The sequence below is a fragment of the Chanodichthys erythropterus genome, chromosome 7 (genome assembly GCF_024489055.1).
Source record: "Chanodichthys erythropterus isolate Z2021 chromosome 7, ASM2448905v1, whole genome shotgun sequence".
Classification (NCBI taxonomy): Eukaryota; Metazoa; Chordata; class Actinopteri; order Cypriniformes; family Xenocyprididae; genus Chanodichthys; species Chanodichthys erythropterus.
The window spans coordinates 44,497,505-44,516,300 of record NC_090227.1 but is presented as its reverse complement, the minus strand read 5'-3'; the positions used below and the strand labels follow the sequence as shown (position 1 = coordinate 44,516,300).

General features: G+C 38.3%; 1 protein-coding gene across 1 annotated transcript; it reads left to right on the top strand.

Annotated features, from left to right (window-relative positions):
- Positions 1-230: 230 nt before the first annotated feature.
- cyp1a (cytochrome P450, family 1, subfamily A) lies at positions 231-7,120 on the top strand. The gene is made up of 7 exons (XM_067390697.1): positions 231-297; positions 803-1,676; positions 4,048-4,174; positions 4,255-4,344; positions 4,450-4,573; positions 4,688-4,774; positions 6,215-7,120. Exons 2-7 carry the CDS (start codon positions 843-845, stop codon positions 6,525-6,527), a joined length of 1,575 nt encoding a protein of 524 aa, XP_067246798.1. The 5' UTR covers positions 231-297; positions 803-842; the 3' UTR covers positions 6,528-7,120.
- The last annotated feature ends 11,676 nt before the right edge of the window (positions 7,121-18,796 follow it).

Below are 18,796 nucleotides of genomic sequence, written 5' to 3'. Positions count from 1 at the left end.
TATCATGTATATATATATATATAGCGAACTCAGTCTCATTAATTACTCACGCAGTTTTTCTCCGTTACTGTCGCGATGAGAGATCGATCAGTAATGAAATGTCACTCAAATCTCTGATTTTCTCTCATTCACAGCCTCCAACTCTTAGTGACGTCACGTGATGAGCAGCCAATCGCGACGCGCTCTTCTCTATAAAGCATTTGCCCGCTGGACTCTTCAGCACTCCTCAGCAGCTAATTGACTCTGGATAGACAAAATCAGACGAGAAGAGGGGAAATATTCGTCCGATCACTCTGTGTAAGTCAGATGGCAATGCCTTTATCTTTTAGACAATATTTGATCATGCATTTTTATTTACAGCTCTCTTTAGTTTATACTATACACAGTATTGTTGTTCATTGACTGGTGTGCATGATCAAAATGCTTTTTTAGAGTTTTCAGAACTAAATATAAACTTTCTTTAATGAATATATATGAATAACTGCCTATTCAGACAGTTTTCAGAGGTTAATATGAAGTGTATTATAAGGCACTTGCTGAACGAAGGTGTGTGTCTCATGCGCTCTGACCTTGAGACGAAACACTCCACATGTAGTTTATCATTAATGGATTTTGTGAAATGCAAATAAGCACACAATGTGCATTGGTTAAACTGCTGTACGTTGCATGCATGAACTGAAAAACTCATGCAAACACATGCAGGTTGCAGAAAGACACACCTTCTTCTTTTTTAGTATCATTCATCCAAGAAGTGCAACTCTCTCTCAGTCAGACTTATCTATCTCTCTCTCGTTTTGCACAGGTAACCTGTTCACCGCCTGCAAAGATCACTGAAGACAGCGATGCCTCTAACGGTTCTTCCCATGTTGGGCCCGATCTCAGTGTCCGAGAGCCTGGTGGCCATCATCACCATATGTGTGGTGTATCTGCTCATGCGCCTCATGCGCACGAAGATTCCCGAGGGGCTCCAGAAGCTGCCGGGGCCGAAGCCTCTTCCCATCATCGGGAATGTGCTGGAGGTGGGGAGCAACCCGCATCTGAGCCTGACGGCCATGAGTAAGTGCTACGGCCCCATCTTCCAGATCCAGATCGGCACGCGTCCCGTGGTGGTGCTCGGCGGAAACGACGTGATCCGTCAGGCTCTGCTCAAACAGGGCGACGAGTTCTCCGGGCGTCCGGATCTGTACAGCATGAGGTTCATCAGCGACGGCAAGAGTCTGGCCTTCAGCACGGATAAGGTGGGAGTGTGGCGTGCCCGGCGGAAGCTGGCCCAGAGCGCCCTGCGGACCTTCGCCACGGTGCCGAGCTCCGAGTATTCCTGCGCTCTCGAGGAGCACATCAGCAAAGAGGGACTCTATCTGATCGAGCGTCTTCACACCGTCATGAAGGCCGACGGGAGCTTCGACCCTTTCCGCCACATCGTGGTGTCCGTGGCCAACGTGATCTGCGGAATATGCTTCGGCCGCCGCTACAGCCACGACGACGACGAGCTGGTGGGATTGGTCAACCTGAGCGACGAGTTCGGGAAGATCGTGGGAAGCGGGAACCCTGCGGACTTCATCCCTTTCCTGCGCATCCTTCCCAGCACAACGATGAAGAAGTTTGTGGCCATCAACGCTCGCTTCAGCAAATTAGTGCAGAAGATCGTCAAGGAACATTACGACTCCTTCGACAAGGTGGGCACTTTTAGTGCTTCGTACAGTACAGATTGTTTCCAGAGTAATAAACAGGAAAATAACAGAATTAATTATGCAAACACATTGTCTAAAAAGACAACAGAGTCATTATTCAGATCAGTGTTGATTCAGTTACTTACAAATTACTGATACTGATAAAAATTGTAGTTAGTAATGTAATCTGTTACATTACACGTTTAAAGTAATGTAATTGAATAGGATAATCTTGACACTGATAAGACAGAGCAGGTTAATTTTGGTATGAAAGTCTCAGCTTTCAAATGTAGTCTTTTTTTTTTCTTTTTTCTTTTTAAGAAATTCAAACAATAATTACCATTTTGTGGCTCTTTAATGTGTGTTGACAGATCGCTGTAGGGGAACCAAAGTTATTTCACTCATTTCACTCTTAGAAACGCCTCTCAAGTGCAGCATTTCATATTTGAAATCACCAAAGAAATCTGACAACAGCTGTCTCATATATTTAGTTTCTAAACGCTCAAATCATGACAAAATCAGCATTTTTCAGGCTAGATCTTAAGCTAATGCGCATGCGCAGTCCTAAGAGCGCGTCTATATCCACCTTATTCCTGACTAGCCTACTGCGTTTCGAATTATGGGTTGCACTTCCGGTTTGGGGAACTTCCATTTAAAAAGACTGAAACGAATCGTTTCAAATCATAAGGTTGCGCTTCAAATAAAGCTTATCCGTCAGTTTGACTGAATGAGCTGTCAATGTTTCTTTCATGTCTTAATTTCAGACATCGTGAGAATAATGTAACGCCTGCATTTTAACATAACATGTTATAACAAGATGGCAAGAGCTCTTTCCAGTCGCTGCTTTCTATCCTCGTGATTATTGCATCATGCTGTAATAGTATGAAAAAGGACAACATATACTGCACTTGTGGTCTGTTTTCCCGATATAATTTACGATATATCCTATTAATAATTCACTGGAATGCACAAAGAATCTCACGTTTTTCTCCTCAAAGCCTCACGTTTGTTTTCACTGGTAAATACAATTTATTATCTGTAAAAATGATGGAAATCACATGGTATCACGCAATGCTGAAGTATATTACATAATACAGATATCATAGTTATATTTAACCCGTCCATTATTGCTGTGGAAAGAATCACGCTTTTCATGGCCTGTTGAAAGTACCATGTTGATGCTTTTACACTTTTAAATGTCCTTTTAGTGTTCGTTTGTTGAAGGGTGAGTAGAATTTCTCAGATACAATGATTTAGAATCTCATTGTTCGCAGTTTTAAAAAAAAACCGCATTATTGCGTTCATAGAGCGAGTCTTTCACTGACTGTTTACAGCTTAACGGAAGTTGCACCCATAACGCTGCATTCACACGGGGCGTCAGCGTCAACGCTTGACGGAGGGCGTGTCTGAAGCTTGTGCTGACGCAACCGTTATAGTGATTACAGCCAATCACATTACATTCCTGTGTTGCACGAACGCAGTTGGCTGCGCCTGTCTAGGGTATTTGCATAGGGCGATCTGATTGGATGACGCCTGCGTTGGCGCTTGAAAAGTTGAGAAATCTTCAACTTCTGCCGCTTGCAACGCGAGTGAAGCGACGCGACGGAACCCACAATTCAGTTCGGCAACGCATGACGTCACCCATTCAAAGTAAACGAGAAGCGTGAAGAACCTGTGTGAATGCAGCCTAATTCACACAAAGCGTCATGGGGCGTAGGAATAAGGTGGAAAGAAAGCGCGCATACGGTTTCTATGGAAACAAGAGCTTCTAACAGCCGCTGCAGTGACGCGTTTACTTTACCAGTCGGCGATTGGCTCTTATTTAGAAGGCGGGACTTATCCCGCCATATTGCGTGTTGCACTTTCTCCCATTCATAAAAATTACCACTGCACCGTCTTTCTATATATAAATTCCTTTTTATAGCACAAAATAAACATGAACGAACATCAGATTTATGTTGTTTCAACTGCGAAAATACATCAATACACACCATTTTCAAGTCCACCGAAGGTAATTCGGCATTATGATTGGTCAGATTGCCTGTCAATCAAACTCCTGGCGAAGGGTGAATTCCACAAACCTGGAAGACCTTCTGAAAATCTATAAGCGTTTTTGGAAAGGAAATTTTAAAAGATAAAAAAAGTAGCATAGTAGAGAGAATCAATGAATTATGAATAATTTACTGCCATTGTAAGAATAACATGTAATCAATAAAAATTGTAACTGTAGTCTGATTACGAGAATTTTAAAATGTAATGTAATTACACATAATTTTTGGTTACATAATCCAGATTACATACAATGTTGCAAACTTCATCAGTTTTGAAAATAAAAAGCGCTGGCTGTGAAGCTCAACTGACGTGAAATGTGTTTCAGAACAACATCCGTGACATCACGGATTCGCTCATCGAACACTGTGAAGACCGCAAGCTGGACGAGAACTCAAACGTCCAAGTGTCCGATGAGAAGATCGTGGGGATCGTCAATGACCTCTTCGGAGCGGGTGAGTGCTGGGAAAACCAGAGCATCTCCTGCCGTTGGCGTCTGGATGGTACGGAATTAAGTGTGTTTGTGTTTCGACAGGTTTCGACACCATCAGCACGGCTCTGTCCTGGGCTCTCGTCTATCTAGTGTCCTACCCTGAGATCCAGGAGCGACTGCAGAGAGAGCTGAGTGAGTCTGTCCTCCGGATCATAAAACACCAATACTTCTGAATCTCCATGAGATCACTGGCTTCAAAATCGTTCAGTCTGACTAATGGCATTATAATCTTTCTAGATGAAAAGATCGGAATGGATCGCACGCCGCGTTTGTCCGACAGAACGGACCTGCCGTATCTCGAGGCCTTCATCCTGGAGATCTTCCGTCATTCCTCGTTCCTTCCGTTCACCATTCCTCACTGGTGAGTGGGAAACGGCATCATGAACGTATAAAAGAAAAGCACACGTGAATCCAGTTAACGGAGATGGATGTTTGTAAACAAAAAAAGTTGACTGCTTGTGTTTTTGTCTTTCAGTACGTCTAAAGACACGTCACTCAACGGATATTTCATTCCCAAAGACACCTGTGTGTTCGTAAACCAGTGGCAGGTCAACCATGACCCGTAAGTTTCTCAAGATGAGTTAAACAGTCTGATAGTGAGGAGTCGTTCCAGACGCATTTAGAGTACCATGGTACTACCGTGGTGGAGCATGGTACATTGATTTTAAATATATTTAAATTTATATTTATTTTTAAATGTATTTAAATTAGATTCAAATAAGCAAACAATAAAAATTTATTTAAATAAATAAATAATACACATTTTCTGCAATACATATAGTATAATATATTAGTATACTGTGACAGTTTCCACAAAAGTTTATAGAAAAACTGTAAAAATGTAAAAATAAATAATAACAAAATTAATATTTATAGATAATATTTATAGATATAAAATAATTAAATAGATTAAAATTAATAGTAAATAAAAATAAATGTTTGATAAATATAAGCAAACAATAAAAATTGATTAAAAGAAATAACATAAAATATATTTAAATAAATAAACAGAAATATGAAAAGATAATAATTAAATAGATTAAAGTAAATAGCAAACAAAAAAAAAATAGGATAAATAAGCAAATAATAAAGATTGATTAAAATAAATAATATATATATATATTTAAATAAATAAATAGAGATATAAAAAGATAATAATTAAATAGATTAAAAATAAATTGTAAATAAAAATAAATGTTAGATAAATATAAGCAAACAATAAAAATGGATTAAAATAAATAATATAAAATATATTTAAATAAAGAAATAAACAGAAATATGAAAATATAATAATTAAATAGATTAAAGTAAATAAAAATAAAAAATAGATAAATATAAGCAAACAATAAAGATTGATTGAAATAAATAATATAACATATATTTAAATAAATAAATAAATAGAGATATAAAAAGATAAAAATTAGAATAAAATAAATAGTAAATAAAAATTTGGTAAATATAAGCAAACAATAAAAATTTATTAAAAGAAGTAGTATAAAATATATTTAAATAAATATATATAAAAAATGCATTTTCTTTTTTACTATTAATATTTTAAACTGGTATAATATATTAGTATACTGTGGCAGTAATATGGTACAATGAATTGCATATATTTAAATGGTACTCCATCTACTTCCAAGAATACCATAGTACATGTCTAAAATACCATGGTACTTTTTTGCTAGTGCCACAAAATTAGAGAAAAACATGTAAAACTAAATGATACAAAAGAAATTAATAGATCATATTTAAAAAGATAAAAATGAAATAGATTATAATAAATAGCAAATAAAAATTACAAATTAGCAAGCAATAAAAATGTATTAAAATAAATAATAAAAAATAGATTTAACTAACTAAATAAAATGAACAAGGGCAGTGTGGGAAAAAGGAGACTTGAACGGCGTCACTGGTCAAACACGTCCGTCTAGCACATGTTTACATGGAAAACAAGGGAAAGCAGCACAGTTGAAGCTGAACCTTCTGTGTCTTCTCTCAGGGGACTGTGGAAAGATCCGTCCAGCTTCAACCCAGACCGCTTCCTCACCGCGGACGGCACGGACCTCAACAAGATGGAAGGAGAGAAGGTGCTGGTGTTCGGCCTGGGGAAGCGGCGCTGCATCGGAGAGTCCATCGGACGAGCCGAGGTCTTCCTGTTCCTGGCCATCCTGCTCCAGAGGTTAAAGTTCAGCGGGATGCCCGGAGAAATGCTGGACATGACGCCGGAGTACGGGCTGACCATGAAGCACAAGCGCTGTCTGCTGCGGGTCACGCCGCAACCCGGCTTCGAGCTCTGCAGCTACACGTCGTGATCCGGGCGGAAGGTCGTCGGAGCTTGAGCTGGAATCCGCAGCGCCGTCGGCTCGAGTGGAAAGCCGGCCTTGGGCTCGCAATGCCAAATATTTGAAAGATGTTTGTATCAGTTTTGATGCATCTGGTGCAGTTATTTCAGAGTCTCCATCACCTCTATCATGTACATACATCTCTGTTCTCACGTCCGTATGGGTTCATGCTGATGCTGATAACATATTTGTGCTTCCAGATATAGTGCCGAGATAAGAGTCTCAATCCAGTGCCTTCTGTTCTCATAAGCTCAACACACACTGAAGCTAGTTTCTGTTCGACTACTATCCCAAAATGTGATCCACGTGTAAATATACAGCCGTGTGCCTGATCTTAAGTTTCTACAGATTGTTTTTTGTATTCATCAAGGTGCTTCTGGACATTCAATATTATTCTCCATCAAATTTTCCTCCCTGAAACTCTTTATCAGGTTCTTGCATAATGAAGGATTTTAACGTCTGAAGTTCAACAATAAATAATTCCTGCAGATGTGCTGTCATATCAACTCAATGTTTTTGCTTAACATATTTATGATTGCCAAATGAATAATAAAACTTTTATTGTGAACGTCTGTCTTTATCTGTCTCTGTTTAAGGATCAAACACATCATTAACTGTGTAAAGATAATCGAATATGTATTTAAAAATCAAGACTGATAAATAATGGAATCAGATGCAGAATAATGACCATTATCTAGAAAGATAACCATCGTGGAAGATGAAAAACATGGTTTTATGGAGCAAATAAACAAACAAACCAACTCAGTCGTTTTAAGCTGATAGAAAACGAACACAAACGACTTCAAACGACTTACTCACTGGAACTAGATAAGAGACTGGTTGTTTTATTTTACAAACCCGATTCCAAAAAAGTTGGGACACTGGACAAATTATGAATAAAAAAGGAATGCAATAATTTACAAATCTCATAAACTTATATTTTATTCACAATAGAATATAGATAACATATCAAATGTTGAAAGTGAGACATTTTGAAATGTCATGCCAAATGTTGGCTCATTTTGGATTTCATGAGAGCTACACATTCCAAAAAAGTTGGGACAGGTAGCAATAAGAGGCCGGAAAAGTTAAATGTACACATAAGCAAAAGCTGAAGGACCAATTTGCAACTTATTAGGTCAATTGGCAACATGATTGGGTATAAAAAGAGCCTCTCAGAGTGGCAGTGTCTCTCAGAAGTCAAGATGGGCAGAGGATCACAAATTCCCCCAATGCTGCGGCCAAAAATAGTGGAGCAATATCAGAAAGGAGTTTCTCAGAGAAAAACTGCAAAGAGTTTGAAGTTATCATCATCTACAGCATCACATACAGGAATGCTACTGTAATGGAAATCACAACATGGGCTCAGGAATACTTCCAGAAAACATTGTCGTGAACACAATCCACTGTCCCATTCGCCGTTGCCGGCTAAAACTCTATAGGTCAAAAAAGAAGCTGTATCTAAACATGATCCAGAAGTGCAGGAGTTTTCTCTGGGCCAAGGCTCATTTAAAATGGACTGTGGCAAAGTGGAAAACTGTTCTGTGGTCAGACGAATCAAAATTCGAAGTTCTTTTTGGAAAACTTGGACGCCATGTCATCTGGACTAAAGAGGACAAGGACAACCCAAGTTGTTATCAGCGCTCAGTTCAGAAGCCTGCATCTCTGATGGTATGGGGTTGCATGAGTGCGTGTGGCATGGGCAGCTTACACATCTGGAAAGGCACCATCAATGCTGAAAGGTATATCCAAGTTCTAGAACAACATAAGCTCCCATCCAGACGTCGTCTCTTTCAGGGAAGACCTTGCATTTTCCAACATGACAATGCCAGACCACATACTGCATCAATTACAACATCATGGCTGCGTAGAAGAAGGATCCGGGTACTGAAATGGCCAGCCTGCAGTCCAGATCTTTCACCCATAGAAAACATTTGGTGCATCATAAAGAGGAAGATGCGACAAAGAAGACCTAAGACAGTTGAGCAACTAGAAGCCTGTATGAGACAAGAATGGGACAACATTCCTATTCCTAAACTTGAGCAACTTGTCTCCTCAGTCCCCAGATGTTTGCAGACTGTTATAAAAAGAAGAGGGGATGCCACACAGTGGTAAACATGGCCTTGTCCCAACTTTTTTGAGATGTGTTGATGCCATGAAATTTAAAATCTACTTATTTTTCCCTTAAAATGATAAATTTTCTCAGTTTAAACTTTTGATATGTCATCTGTTATATTCTGAATAAAATACTGAAATTTGAAACTTCCACATCATTGCATTCTGTTTTTATTCACAATTTGTACAGTGTCCCAACTTTATTGGAATCGGGTTTGTAGGATGATTTATTAATAATCTGAGGTGACCAATATGAGATCATTAACATGAAACCGAACATCGTTATTTCTCTGACTGAAAACGTTAATCACTCAATCACACATTCATGCTGAGGTTTAACAAAAGTACTGTGCCGATTCCATTGTACAGTGATTTTAAATAGATCTGAATTAAATGCATTTAATCTAATGTATAAATTAAGCAAACAATAAAAAATATCAAAGTAAATAAAAATAGTTTTAAATAAATAAATAAATAAAGATAGATTTGATAGTACAGAAAAAAAAAACGGGGAAAAAAAAACATTTCCTAATAATATTTTAAGCTCATTTAGTAAAGGGATTTTCAAACTGGGGTCTGTGGAAAAGTCTAGAGAAAGACAGAGAAAATAAATAAATAAATGAAAAAATATATATATATACTAATTAATCTATTAAATAGATTAAAATAAATAAAAAATATAGATAATAGATTATCTAAATAATTAATAATAGATTAAAATGAAGAGAGATGCCTTGGAAATTGTGTGGTTAAAAAGTGTGCTTTAAAGCCTTAGAGTATCATGTGAGTACTTTGAAATGTTCATATTGTCATGGTATGGTCATGATGATGATGATGATGTCACTTCCTGTTGTCCAGGATCAGGTGGGGATCATGGCTGAAGACCGTGTGGTGTCTGTCTCAGGATCACAAACATTATAAATTCTCCCTCTTTCACGCAGTGCGTTGGACGTCGAGGAGCTGAAGGTTCTTGAGAGGAAACGCCAGAGGAATCAGCCTTCATCATCCTCCTCATCATCATTACATGACAGAAACGGCCTGTTACGCTGCTGAGCGAAGGTGAGAAATCCTCATGTGGTGTAAAGCAGAACATTAGTGTGACAGACACTGGTCATCTGTGTGGAGACACACTGAATCACACGAGGTGGAGTGTCTGTGCACCATGAGCTCTTCAAACATAAACCATGATGTCACCATGACGAGTTTGTGAACATTTGCCAGCATTTACACCTCATGTTGTTCTAGACATCCTTTCTTCTGCGGAACACAAACAAAGATCTTTCGATCTCAGTGTTGTTTTGTTCGTACACTCCAGCTTTCTGCAGTGTTGTTTGGTTCCCTGCATTCTTCAGAACATCTTCTTTTGTGAAAGTCATGCAGGTCTGGAACGGCATGAAGACAGAATGATCATTTTCTGAGTGAACGAACGCTTCAGCATGTGATCGACAGCTCTGAATACAGTCTAAATGATTCCCAATCACTCAAAACACACTCAGAGATCTGAGAAATGAACTATTCTGTTCTGTTTTCATTCTGTTGTATTTTTACTCTATTCTATTTTATTCTATTTTTATTGTTTTGTTCTACTGTATTCTGCCCTGTTTTATTCTGTGCTATTTTTTGCTCTATTCTGGTCTATTTTATTCAAATCTGTTTTATTCTATTCTATTTCATTCTATTGTATTCCATTCTATTCTGTACTATTTTTACTCTGTTCTATTATATTCTGTTCTAGTCTATTCTATTGTCTTCTGTTCTATTCCATTCCATTCTATTCTATTCTGTAATATTTTGTTCTATTTTGTTCTATTCTATGGTATTCCATTCCTTTTCATTCTACTGTATTGTATTCTGTACTATTCTGTTCTATTCTATTCTATTCCATTCTATTATATTCTGGTCTATTTTATTCTGTGCAATTTTCACTCTATTCCGTTTTGCTGTGTTCTATTCTGTTTATTCTATTGTATTCCATTCCATTCCATTCTGTTCTATTCTACTGTATTTTATTCTGTACTATTTTATTCTATTCTGTTCTATTCTACTGTATTATGTTCCATTTTATTCTGTACTATTTTTGTCCTACTGTGTTCTATTTTGTTCTGTTCTATTTTATTCTGTACTATTTTCACTCTATTTTGTTTTATTCTATTTAATTCTGTTCTATTCTATTCCATTCTCTTCTGTTCTATTCTAGTGTATTTTATTCTGTACTATTTTTGTTATATTCTGTTCTATTTTATTCGAATCTGTTTTATTCTCTTCTATTCTATTCCATTCTATTGTACTCCATTCTATTCTGCTGTATTTTATTCTGTACTATTTTTACTCTATTTTGTTCTGTTCTATTTTATTCTCTTCTATTCTATTTAATTCTATTCTGTTCTACTGTATTATATCTGTACTATTTTGTTCTATTATATTCTGTTCTATTCTATTCCATTCTATTGTATTCTGTTCTGTATTCTGTACTATTTTTGTTATTCTGTTCTGTTCTGTTTTATTCTATTGTGTTCTACCTGAATTCTAATCAATTTCATTCTCTGCTATTCTATTTCATTCTATTCTCTTCCATTCTATTGTATTCTACTTTATTTTATTTTGTTCTATTGTGTTCTGTTCTATTTTTGTTCCATTCTGTTCTATTTATTCAATTCTATTGTATTCTGTTTGATTTTATTCTATTCTATTCTATTCTATTCCATTCTATTCTATTTTTACTATATGTTCTATTCTATTGTATTCTGTACTATTTTTGTTCTATTCTGTTTTATTTTATTCCCTTCTCTTCTCTTCCATTCTATTGTATTCTACTTTATTTTATTTTGTACTATTTTATTCTATTCTGTTCTATTTTGTTCTGTACTACTTTTGTTCTATTGCATTCTATTTTATTCCATTCTATTCTATTCATTCAGGTTCTATAAGTTAGATTTTTTAGATGCACTGCCGACATTTTCACTGTTTACAGCATGTACTTTATTATGATGTTCATTTGGAGTAACAGCTGTAGATGACGGAGCCGAATCACAGAGCCTCCCTCCATCACATGAGATGCAATTCTACACCACTTCAAATGAGCTTTGTGTTCATTTACAATCCAGATATTCCTGTTGAAGTGCAGAAATATAATCTAGCATGGGTCGAGAGGCATTCAGAGGTCACATGATCCACCATTACTATCATCCGCGGCTCGTTAGACACTCTGTTATTATAGAGGCGATTAATGAGTGAGGAAGATTAAAGCCGTCGGTGTTCATTTACGAGCCGGCGGACTTTTGAACAGGCCGTGTTTGGTGACCTTTGGCATCGAGCAGATCCGTGTGCACAATTAGTACGATATGCTTTACAACACTGTTTGTTCCCTGCAGAGCAATTCCCAGGCATTTCCAGGAACTTTTCCTGAATGGCAGATTGACTGGCGGTTATCAGCGCTGCTGCAGCATTGTGTCACGCTGCCGTCTGGCATCTTCGGTGGCATTTCCTCTGCTGATAGTGCGCGACCTCCGCAGATTCCCATAGCGTGCTAGAGGCCTATACTAAAGTTCCTCTTTATAATATGCGTGTGACTAAGATCAATAAACAGCGCCCCCTCCCCTCCTGAGGAAGAGGTTACGCAAGGCTAGTTTACATGCCTGTCTCCCCTTCTCTCTTTCTCTTTCCTTCTTTCATTCTCAGCACAGGAAATTCCCCACAACAGGAAGTTGTGCCGGCGAGGGCAGAAGATATTGATTGAGAAGGCGGTTCACCTTTTTTGGGTGTAATCTCTCCCCTCACGGGCTGCTGGCCAACAGCTAATGCACAAATTACACGGGCCGAGGTGCAGACGGACAGGGGCAGGGCCGCTCTTTTCACACGCGATGTTCGGCACCGCTGCTCGCTCCAGGTCCTGCGTACAAAAGCACAAAGGATGTCTAAGGTTGGGTAGGCCTCTTATACGAGGCCCTCTCGGCTTCACAAACCTTCCCGTCTGATCCTGCAATGACCTTTATGAGAGCTGCTGAAGTTTAGGGATGCAAAAAGAAACATGCAACTCATGCAACTACAGCCACGAGACTGTAATGTTTTACACTACCATACTTTTTTATTCAGCAACGATGCATTAAATTGATCAAAAGTGACTCTAAAGACATTTATAATGTTACAAAAGATTCTATTTCAAATAAATGCTGTTCTTTTGAACTTTATATTCATTAAATGATGTTTTCTACACAAATAGGACTGTTTTCAACATTCATAATAATCATAAATGTTTCTTGAGCAGACTGGAGTAATGATGCTGAAAATTCAGCTTTGATCACAGGAATAAATTACACTTTACTATATATTCACATAGAAAACAGCTGATTAAATTGGAATAATATTTCACATTTTTACTGTATTTTTGATCAAATAAATTCAGCTTTGATCACAGAAATAAATTACGTTTTGTTATATATTCACATAGAAAATAGCGGTTTTAAATTGTAATAATATTTCACAATTTTTACTGTATTTTTGATCAAATAAATTCAGCTTTGATCACAGGAATAAATTACACTTTACTATATATTCACATAGAAAACAGCTGATTTACATTGTAATATTATTTCAAAATTTGTTACTGTATTTTTATCTAGTAAATTCAGCTTTGATCACAGAAATAAATTATGTTTTATTATATATTCACATAGAAAACAGCTGTTTTACATTGTAATAATATTTCACAATTTTTACTGTATTTTTGATCAAATAAATTCAGCTTTGATCACAGGAATAAATTACACTTTACTATATATTCACATAGAAAACAGCTGATTTACATTGTAATAATATTTCAAAATTTGTTACTGTATTTTTGATCAAATAAATTCAGCTTTGATCACAGAAATAAATTAAGTTTTGTTATATATTCACATAGAAAACAGCTGTTTTAAATTGTAATAATATTTCACAATTTTTACTGTATTTTTGATCAAATAAATTCAGCTTTGATCACAGGAATAAATTACACTTTACTATATATTCACATAGAAAACAGCTGTTTTAAATTGTAATAATATTTCACAATTTTTACTGTATTTTTGATCAAATAAATTCAGCTTTGATCACGAATAAATTACACTTTACTATATATTCACATAGAAAACAGCTGATTTACATTGTAATAATATTTAAATTTTTTTACTGTATTTTTATCTAATAAATTCAGCTTTGATCACAGAAATAAATTATGTTTTATTATATATTCACATAGAAAACAGCTGTTTTAAATTGTAATAATATTTCACAATTTTTCCTGTATTTTTGATTAAATAAATTCAGCTTTGATCACAGAAATAAATTACATTTTACTAATAATTCCAAATTTTTACTGTATTTCTGATCATATAAATGCAGCTTTGATGAGCAGAAGAGACTCTCACAATAACACGAGTTAAAAGATTAACTTTTGGCAATGACAGTAGTTATATTAATCTTCACCCTGACCCGGTTTAGTGATTCTGTCGCACTAGTCTGTAATCTGGTGATTCTACTTTTGACACAGTGTGTATCTCAGTGTTTCTTCTGCCTCCACTGTAAACTGTTTGAATGTTGAATTTATTTTCTGTGGCAAGAGGTTCATAGTGGAATATTTTTCCGTTTTCCATCTCATAAATGGCCTCTCCTGCCCTCTCTTCACACGCTGATTGTTTTGCACATCTATCTCTCTGTTTCAGAAGCTGGAAGTTTACTTAAGGTGTTTTTTGCCTTTGCCCTAATATTCCTGTCACTTCCTGTTCTTGATTAGTTGTGTCAGGTGGGTGTTGTTCTTGGCTGACACTGTTTTCCGATTGTCTGTCAATCTCAGTGTGAGAACCTGAGAACGTTTCCACTGCAATCTGAACAAATGTCATGACGCCTCCTCTGGCCCACGATTCCTCCAGTATCGATCGAAAAACTCTAGTGTGATTTACTGTAAACAGATGTGTTTGTGTTTACATAGAGAGAGATGATGTCACGTGTGGTGACACTACTAATGCCAAGCTCACAATCAAAAGTGACATTAAAGACATTTATAATGTTACCAAAAATTTTTATTTCTAATAAACAATGTTCTATTCATCAAAGAATCCTGCAAAATAAAATCTATGACAGTTTTCACCAAAATATGAAGCTGTTTTCAACACTGATAATAATCATAAATGTTTCTTGAGCAGCAAATCATCATAATGATTTCTGAAGGATCATGTGACACTGAAGACTGGAGTAATGATGCTGAAAATTCAGCTTTGATCACAGGAATAAATTACACTTTACTATATATTCACATAGAAAACAGCTGTTTTACATTATAATAATATTCCACAATTTTTACTGTATTTTACTGAAATAAATTCAGCTTTGATCACAGGAATAAATTACACTTTACTATATATTCACATAGAAAACAGCTGTTTTACATTGCAATAATATTTCACAATTTTTACTGTATTTTTGATCAAATAAATGCAGCCTTGGTGAGCAGAACAGACTTTTTCAAAAACGTGAAAAAAAATCTCACTGACCCCAAACTTTACTGTAATTAATTAATAATGTCTTCCCTGAATTTGGATTAAAGCATGTTCCAGATTTGTTGTTTGGTCATGTATGAACTGTCAGGATGGAGAAGCTGCGTCATCATACGGGACGTTTGCTTGGAAGGATGAGTGGTGATGTCAGCATGAAAGTATAAGGACATTCTGATTTATTAATAATTTTCCTTTCTGAATAGATTCCGGGGAACTTCCAGCTTTCGATCTGAGCTGTATGTCATGAAATCCGAGCTATTCTTGAGTAACAGTGTCAGTAAATCACTGGACTTCTAGTAAGTGGGTGAATCTCACCGAAACCTGCCAACAGCATGTCCGGGTCACATTTCACCCCAAAAGCAGCGCTTACAAAAAAAAAATCTCAAAAAAATCTCATTTGCATTACTTTGCATTACTGTATTGTGACAGAAACAATGAAATACTATTATTTATGCATCATGGTAGTGATTAAAATGTAAAAAAATCATTGTATTACAGTCATTTTTACATTAATACGGTGGAAAATTACTGTATTAAAGTAACAAGTATCTAATGAGAAACTCAGAAGGCATGTAGACGATTATCTTAATGAGAACTGGTGGATAAATGAGTTTAATTGTCCTAAAATTAATGTCACAGTGGAAAAAATCATAATGGTAATTTTCCATTTTTCTCTTAATTCTAGGGTCAAACGTGGCCTTGGACGTCGTCTTCGTGAGATTCACACTGTTATATAATGAACAGGCCGTTATCAGAGGAGGCTGAAGATCTAATCTGGACGCTGCAGAATGCGCTTACATAAACCCAACATCAGAGATCACTAGTGTTAATTGGTTATTTGATTGATTATGCAGGGCGTGTGGGGACGAGTGTTAGGGTTAGGGTTAGTGTGTGTGAGTACGTGACAGCGTGTGTCAGATGCCGTGTCTTGCGTGAGAGCGCGGCGTGGCTGGCACTGACTGAGACACTGGCGTGCGAGAGCGTGTTAGCGTGAGAGCTCAGCTGGGTTGGGGCTGAACACCAGGTTTTTCCAGTTTTTTTGTTCCTGAGCCTCTTTTTTTGTTTTTGCTTTGTTTGAGCATGCATTTGTACACAAGTGTATCGGCACAGCACTATCCTGATCTCTGCAGAGAGACACCGATCGCTCGCACGCGGAGAGCGTCACACGCAGCAGGAGACGCCCTGTTACTGATGCTGCGATGCTGGGAAAGCGTCTGCTCTGCGTAACGGGATTCAGGCCTGTTGGGATGTAGGCCATGGGATTCACCTTACCTGGACAGATTGTGTAATTAGACACGAACTGTTGTCATTCTGATCTCGAATTGCAGGTTGATGCTCAATGGACCCTTCTCATGTTTCCTGCTTTCGCAGAAGTCATTATAGTTATGTAAACTTCTATGGTGGTGAACGGAAACTACAACATTTTTGAAAATAGCAAAAGAAAAATCCATGATAGTGTTTTCTATGACTTTCCAAAAGAGGAAAACAATATCGAGAGATGAATGTCCACAAAACGTTACTCATGAGAGATGCATGCAGATGACTTGATACTCTGTTCTACTGATTGTTTTCAGTACTGAAAAAATATCTTTAGAATTGTTATTTCTTCTGAAGTGCAGTGCATTTTCTGTACATGACACTGCCTTAAAGGGTTAGCTGACCCAAAAATTGAAAATTCATCAATTACTCACCCTCATGTCCTTCCACACCTGTAAGTCCTTCATTTTTATGTTCTTGAGATGAGGATTCGGCTGTGTTGCGCCCTTCAGGGAGAGCAACGTTGTTTGAGTCTGATCCAGAGCTGATAGCCATGCTTTCCCGGGCTGCCGTGAGCGTCGGGCTCGAGTGGAACCCTACACCGTGTCCCGAACCCCTTATAGCTGGACGATTGGTATCTTCCTGGAAGTGCATGACGAGGTAACAAAGTCATGGAAGGCACCTTTTTCTGCCTGAAGCCACTCCAGAACCCCCTCTGCCCTCACTACCCTTGATGACGGGGCGGCCAAAAGGTATGTGGAGATCCCTCAGGTGGAGTGTGCAGTTGCGGCACATGCAGAATGCTGCCACCTGGCAGGCTCGCCCACGTCTCCCATCCGGGGCCTGTAAGTTCTCGGCTGCTCTCATGGCCAAGGCTTATGGCGTTGCTGGACAGGCCGCCTCTGCCCTGCATGCCATGGCGCTCCTGCAGGTCTACCCGGCGTCCATGAGCGACATCGACATTCTGCTTATCAGAAGATGGTGAGGGCACCGCTCCTTCCCTGGTGGAGGACTGGGCTGAAAATCCTTGTTTGAGTTTGTTTTGTGTTCCGCCACTGGTTCCACATTTTCAACAAAAGAGAAATTTATTTATTCTCTGGGTCTCAAGAGGGCGAAGCTGACAGTGAACGACGCTATGCATTACCCTCTTTCATCGCCAACATGCAGTCAGATGCAGTTCAAGGACACGACACCTTCTTACCGTGGAGCTAGGTAAGTGTTTCACTGCACACTCTGGGACGCTCTGTCCTCCACCTCGCTGCCCCACCACAGGTACTTCTGTGGTCCCTTTAGTCCAGCTGGTTGGGTTGCTGGGAGCCTGGTTAGTGCTTCCCAGCCTGTCACGCTGGCTCATTTGGACAATCAGGCTCTGCAATGCAATTCAGCTTGCCCGGCGTCCCCCTAGATTCAGTAGGTTCAGGTTTCACCTCAGTAGTGAACGTAGAGGCCTCTGTCCTGCATGCAGAGATCACAGTCCTCCTGACAAAGGACACGATAGAGCCGGTCCCTCCAGCTGACATGAGGTCAGGGTTCTACAGCCCCTACTTCATTGTCCCCAAAAAGAGTGGTGAGTTACGGCCAATCCTGGATCTGCATGTTTTGAATCGGGCCCTTTACAAGCTTCCATTCAAAATGTTAACAAAGAAACGCCTTTTCCAATGCATTCGCTCCCTGGATTGGTTTGCAGCGACCAACCTGAAGGAATAAAAAACGTTTTGTGGCTCTTTAACTGATCATCTCTTCCTATAGTTAATTTATAGCATTTTATACCATTTTTCAAGTTCAAGTCCACCAAGGTTAATCTTCTAACTCCTGACTGCTTTGTCTGACAAAATGGAAGATTTGGTGTTATGACTGGTTAGATTGCTTGTCAACTCCAGACGAAAGGTCAATTCTCCCTCAACACAGACCGTTCCTATGCTTTGCGTTCGAGGGATGGGCATACCAGAACAAAGTCCTCCCCTTCTGGCTGTCCGTAGCCCCGCATCTTTACGAAGGTCACAGAGGCTTCCCTTACCCCTCTATGGGAAGTGGGTGTTCGCATCCTCAACTATATCAATGACTGGCTCATTCTGGCCCACTCGCAGGATCAGTTTGTCGAACACAGGGACCTGGTGCTCAGACACCTCAGCCATCAAGGGCTTCAGGTCAACTGGGAAAAGAGCAAACTCTCCCCTGTGCAGAGGATCTCTTTGTTCAGTATGGAGTTGGACTCGGTCAACATGACAGCGAGTCCCACGATCGAGCACTGGCTTCATGACCGAGTCCTGAGATGGCGTGCTGGAGCCGCTTCAGAGTGGTTCAGGTAGACTTGTTTTCCGGTCTGGATGTGACCCA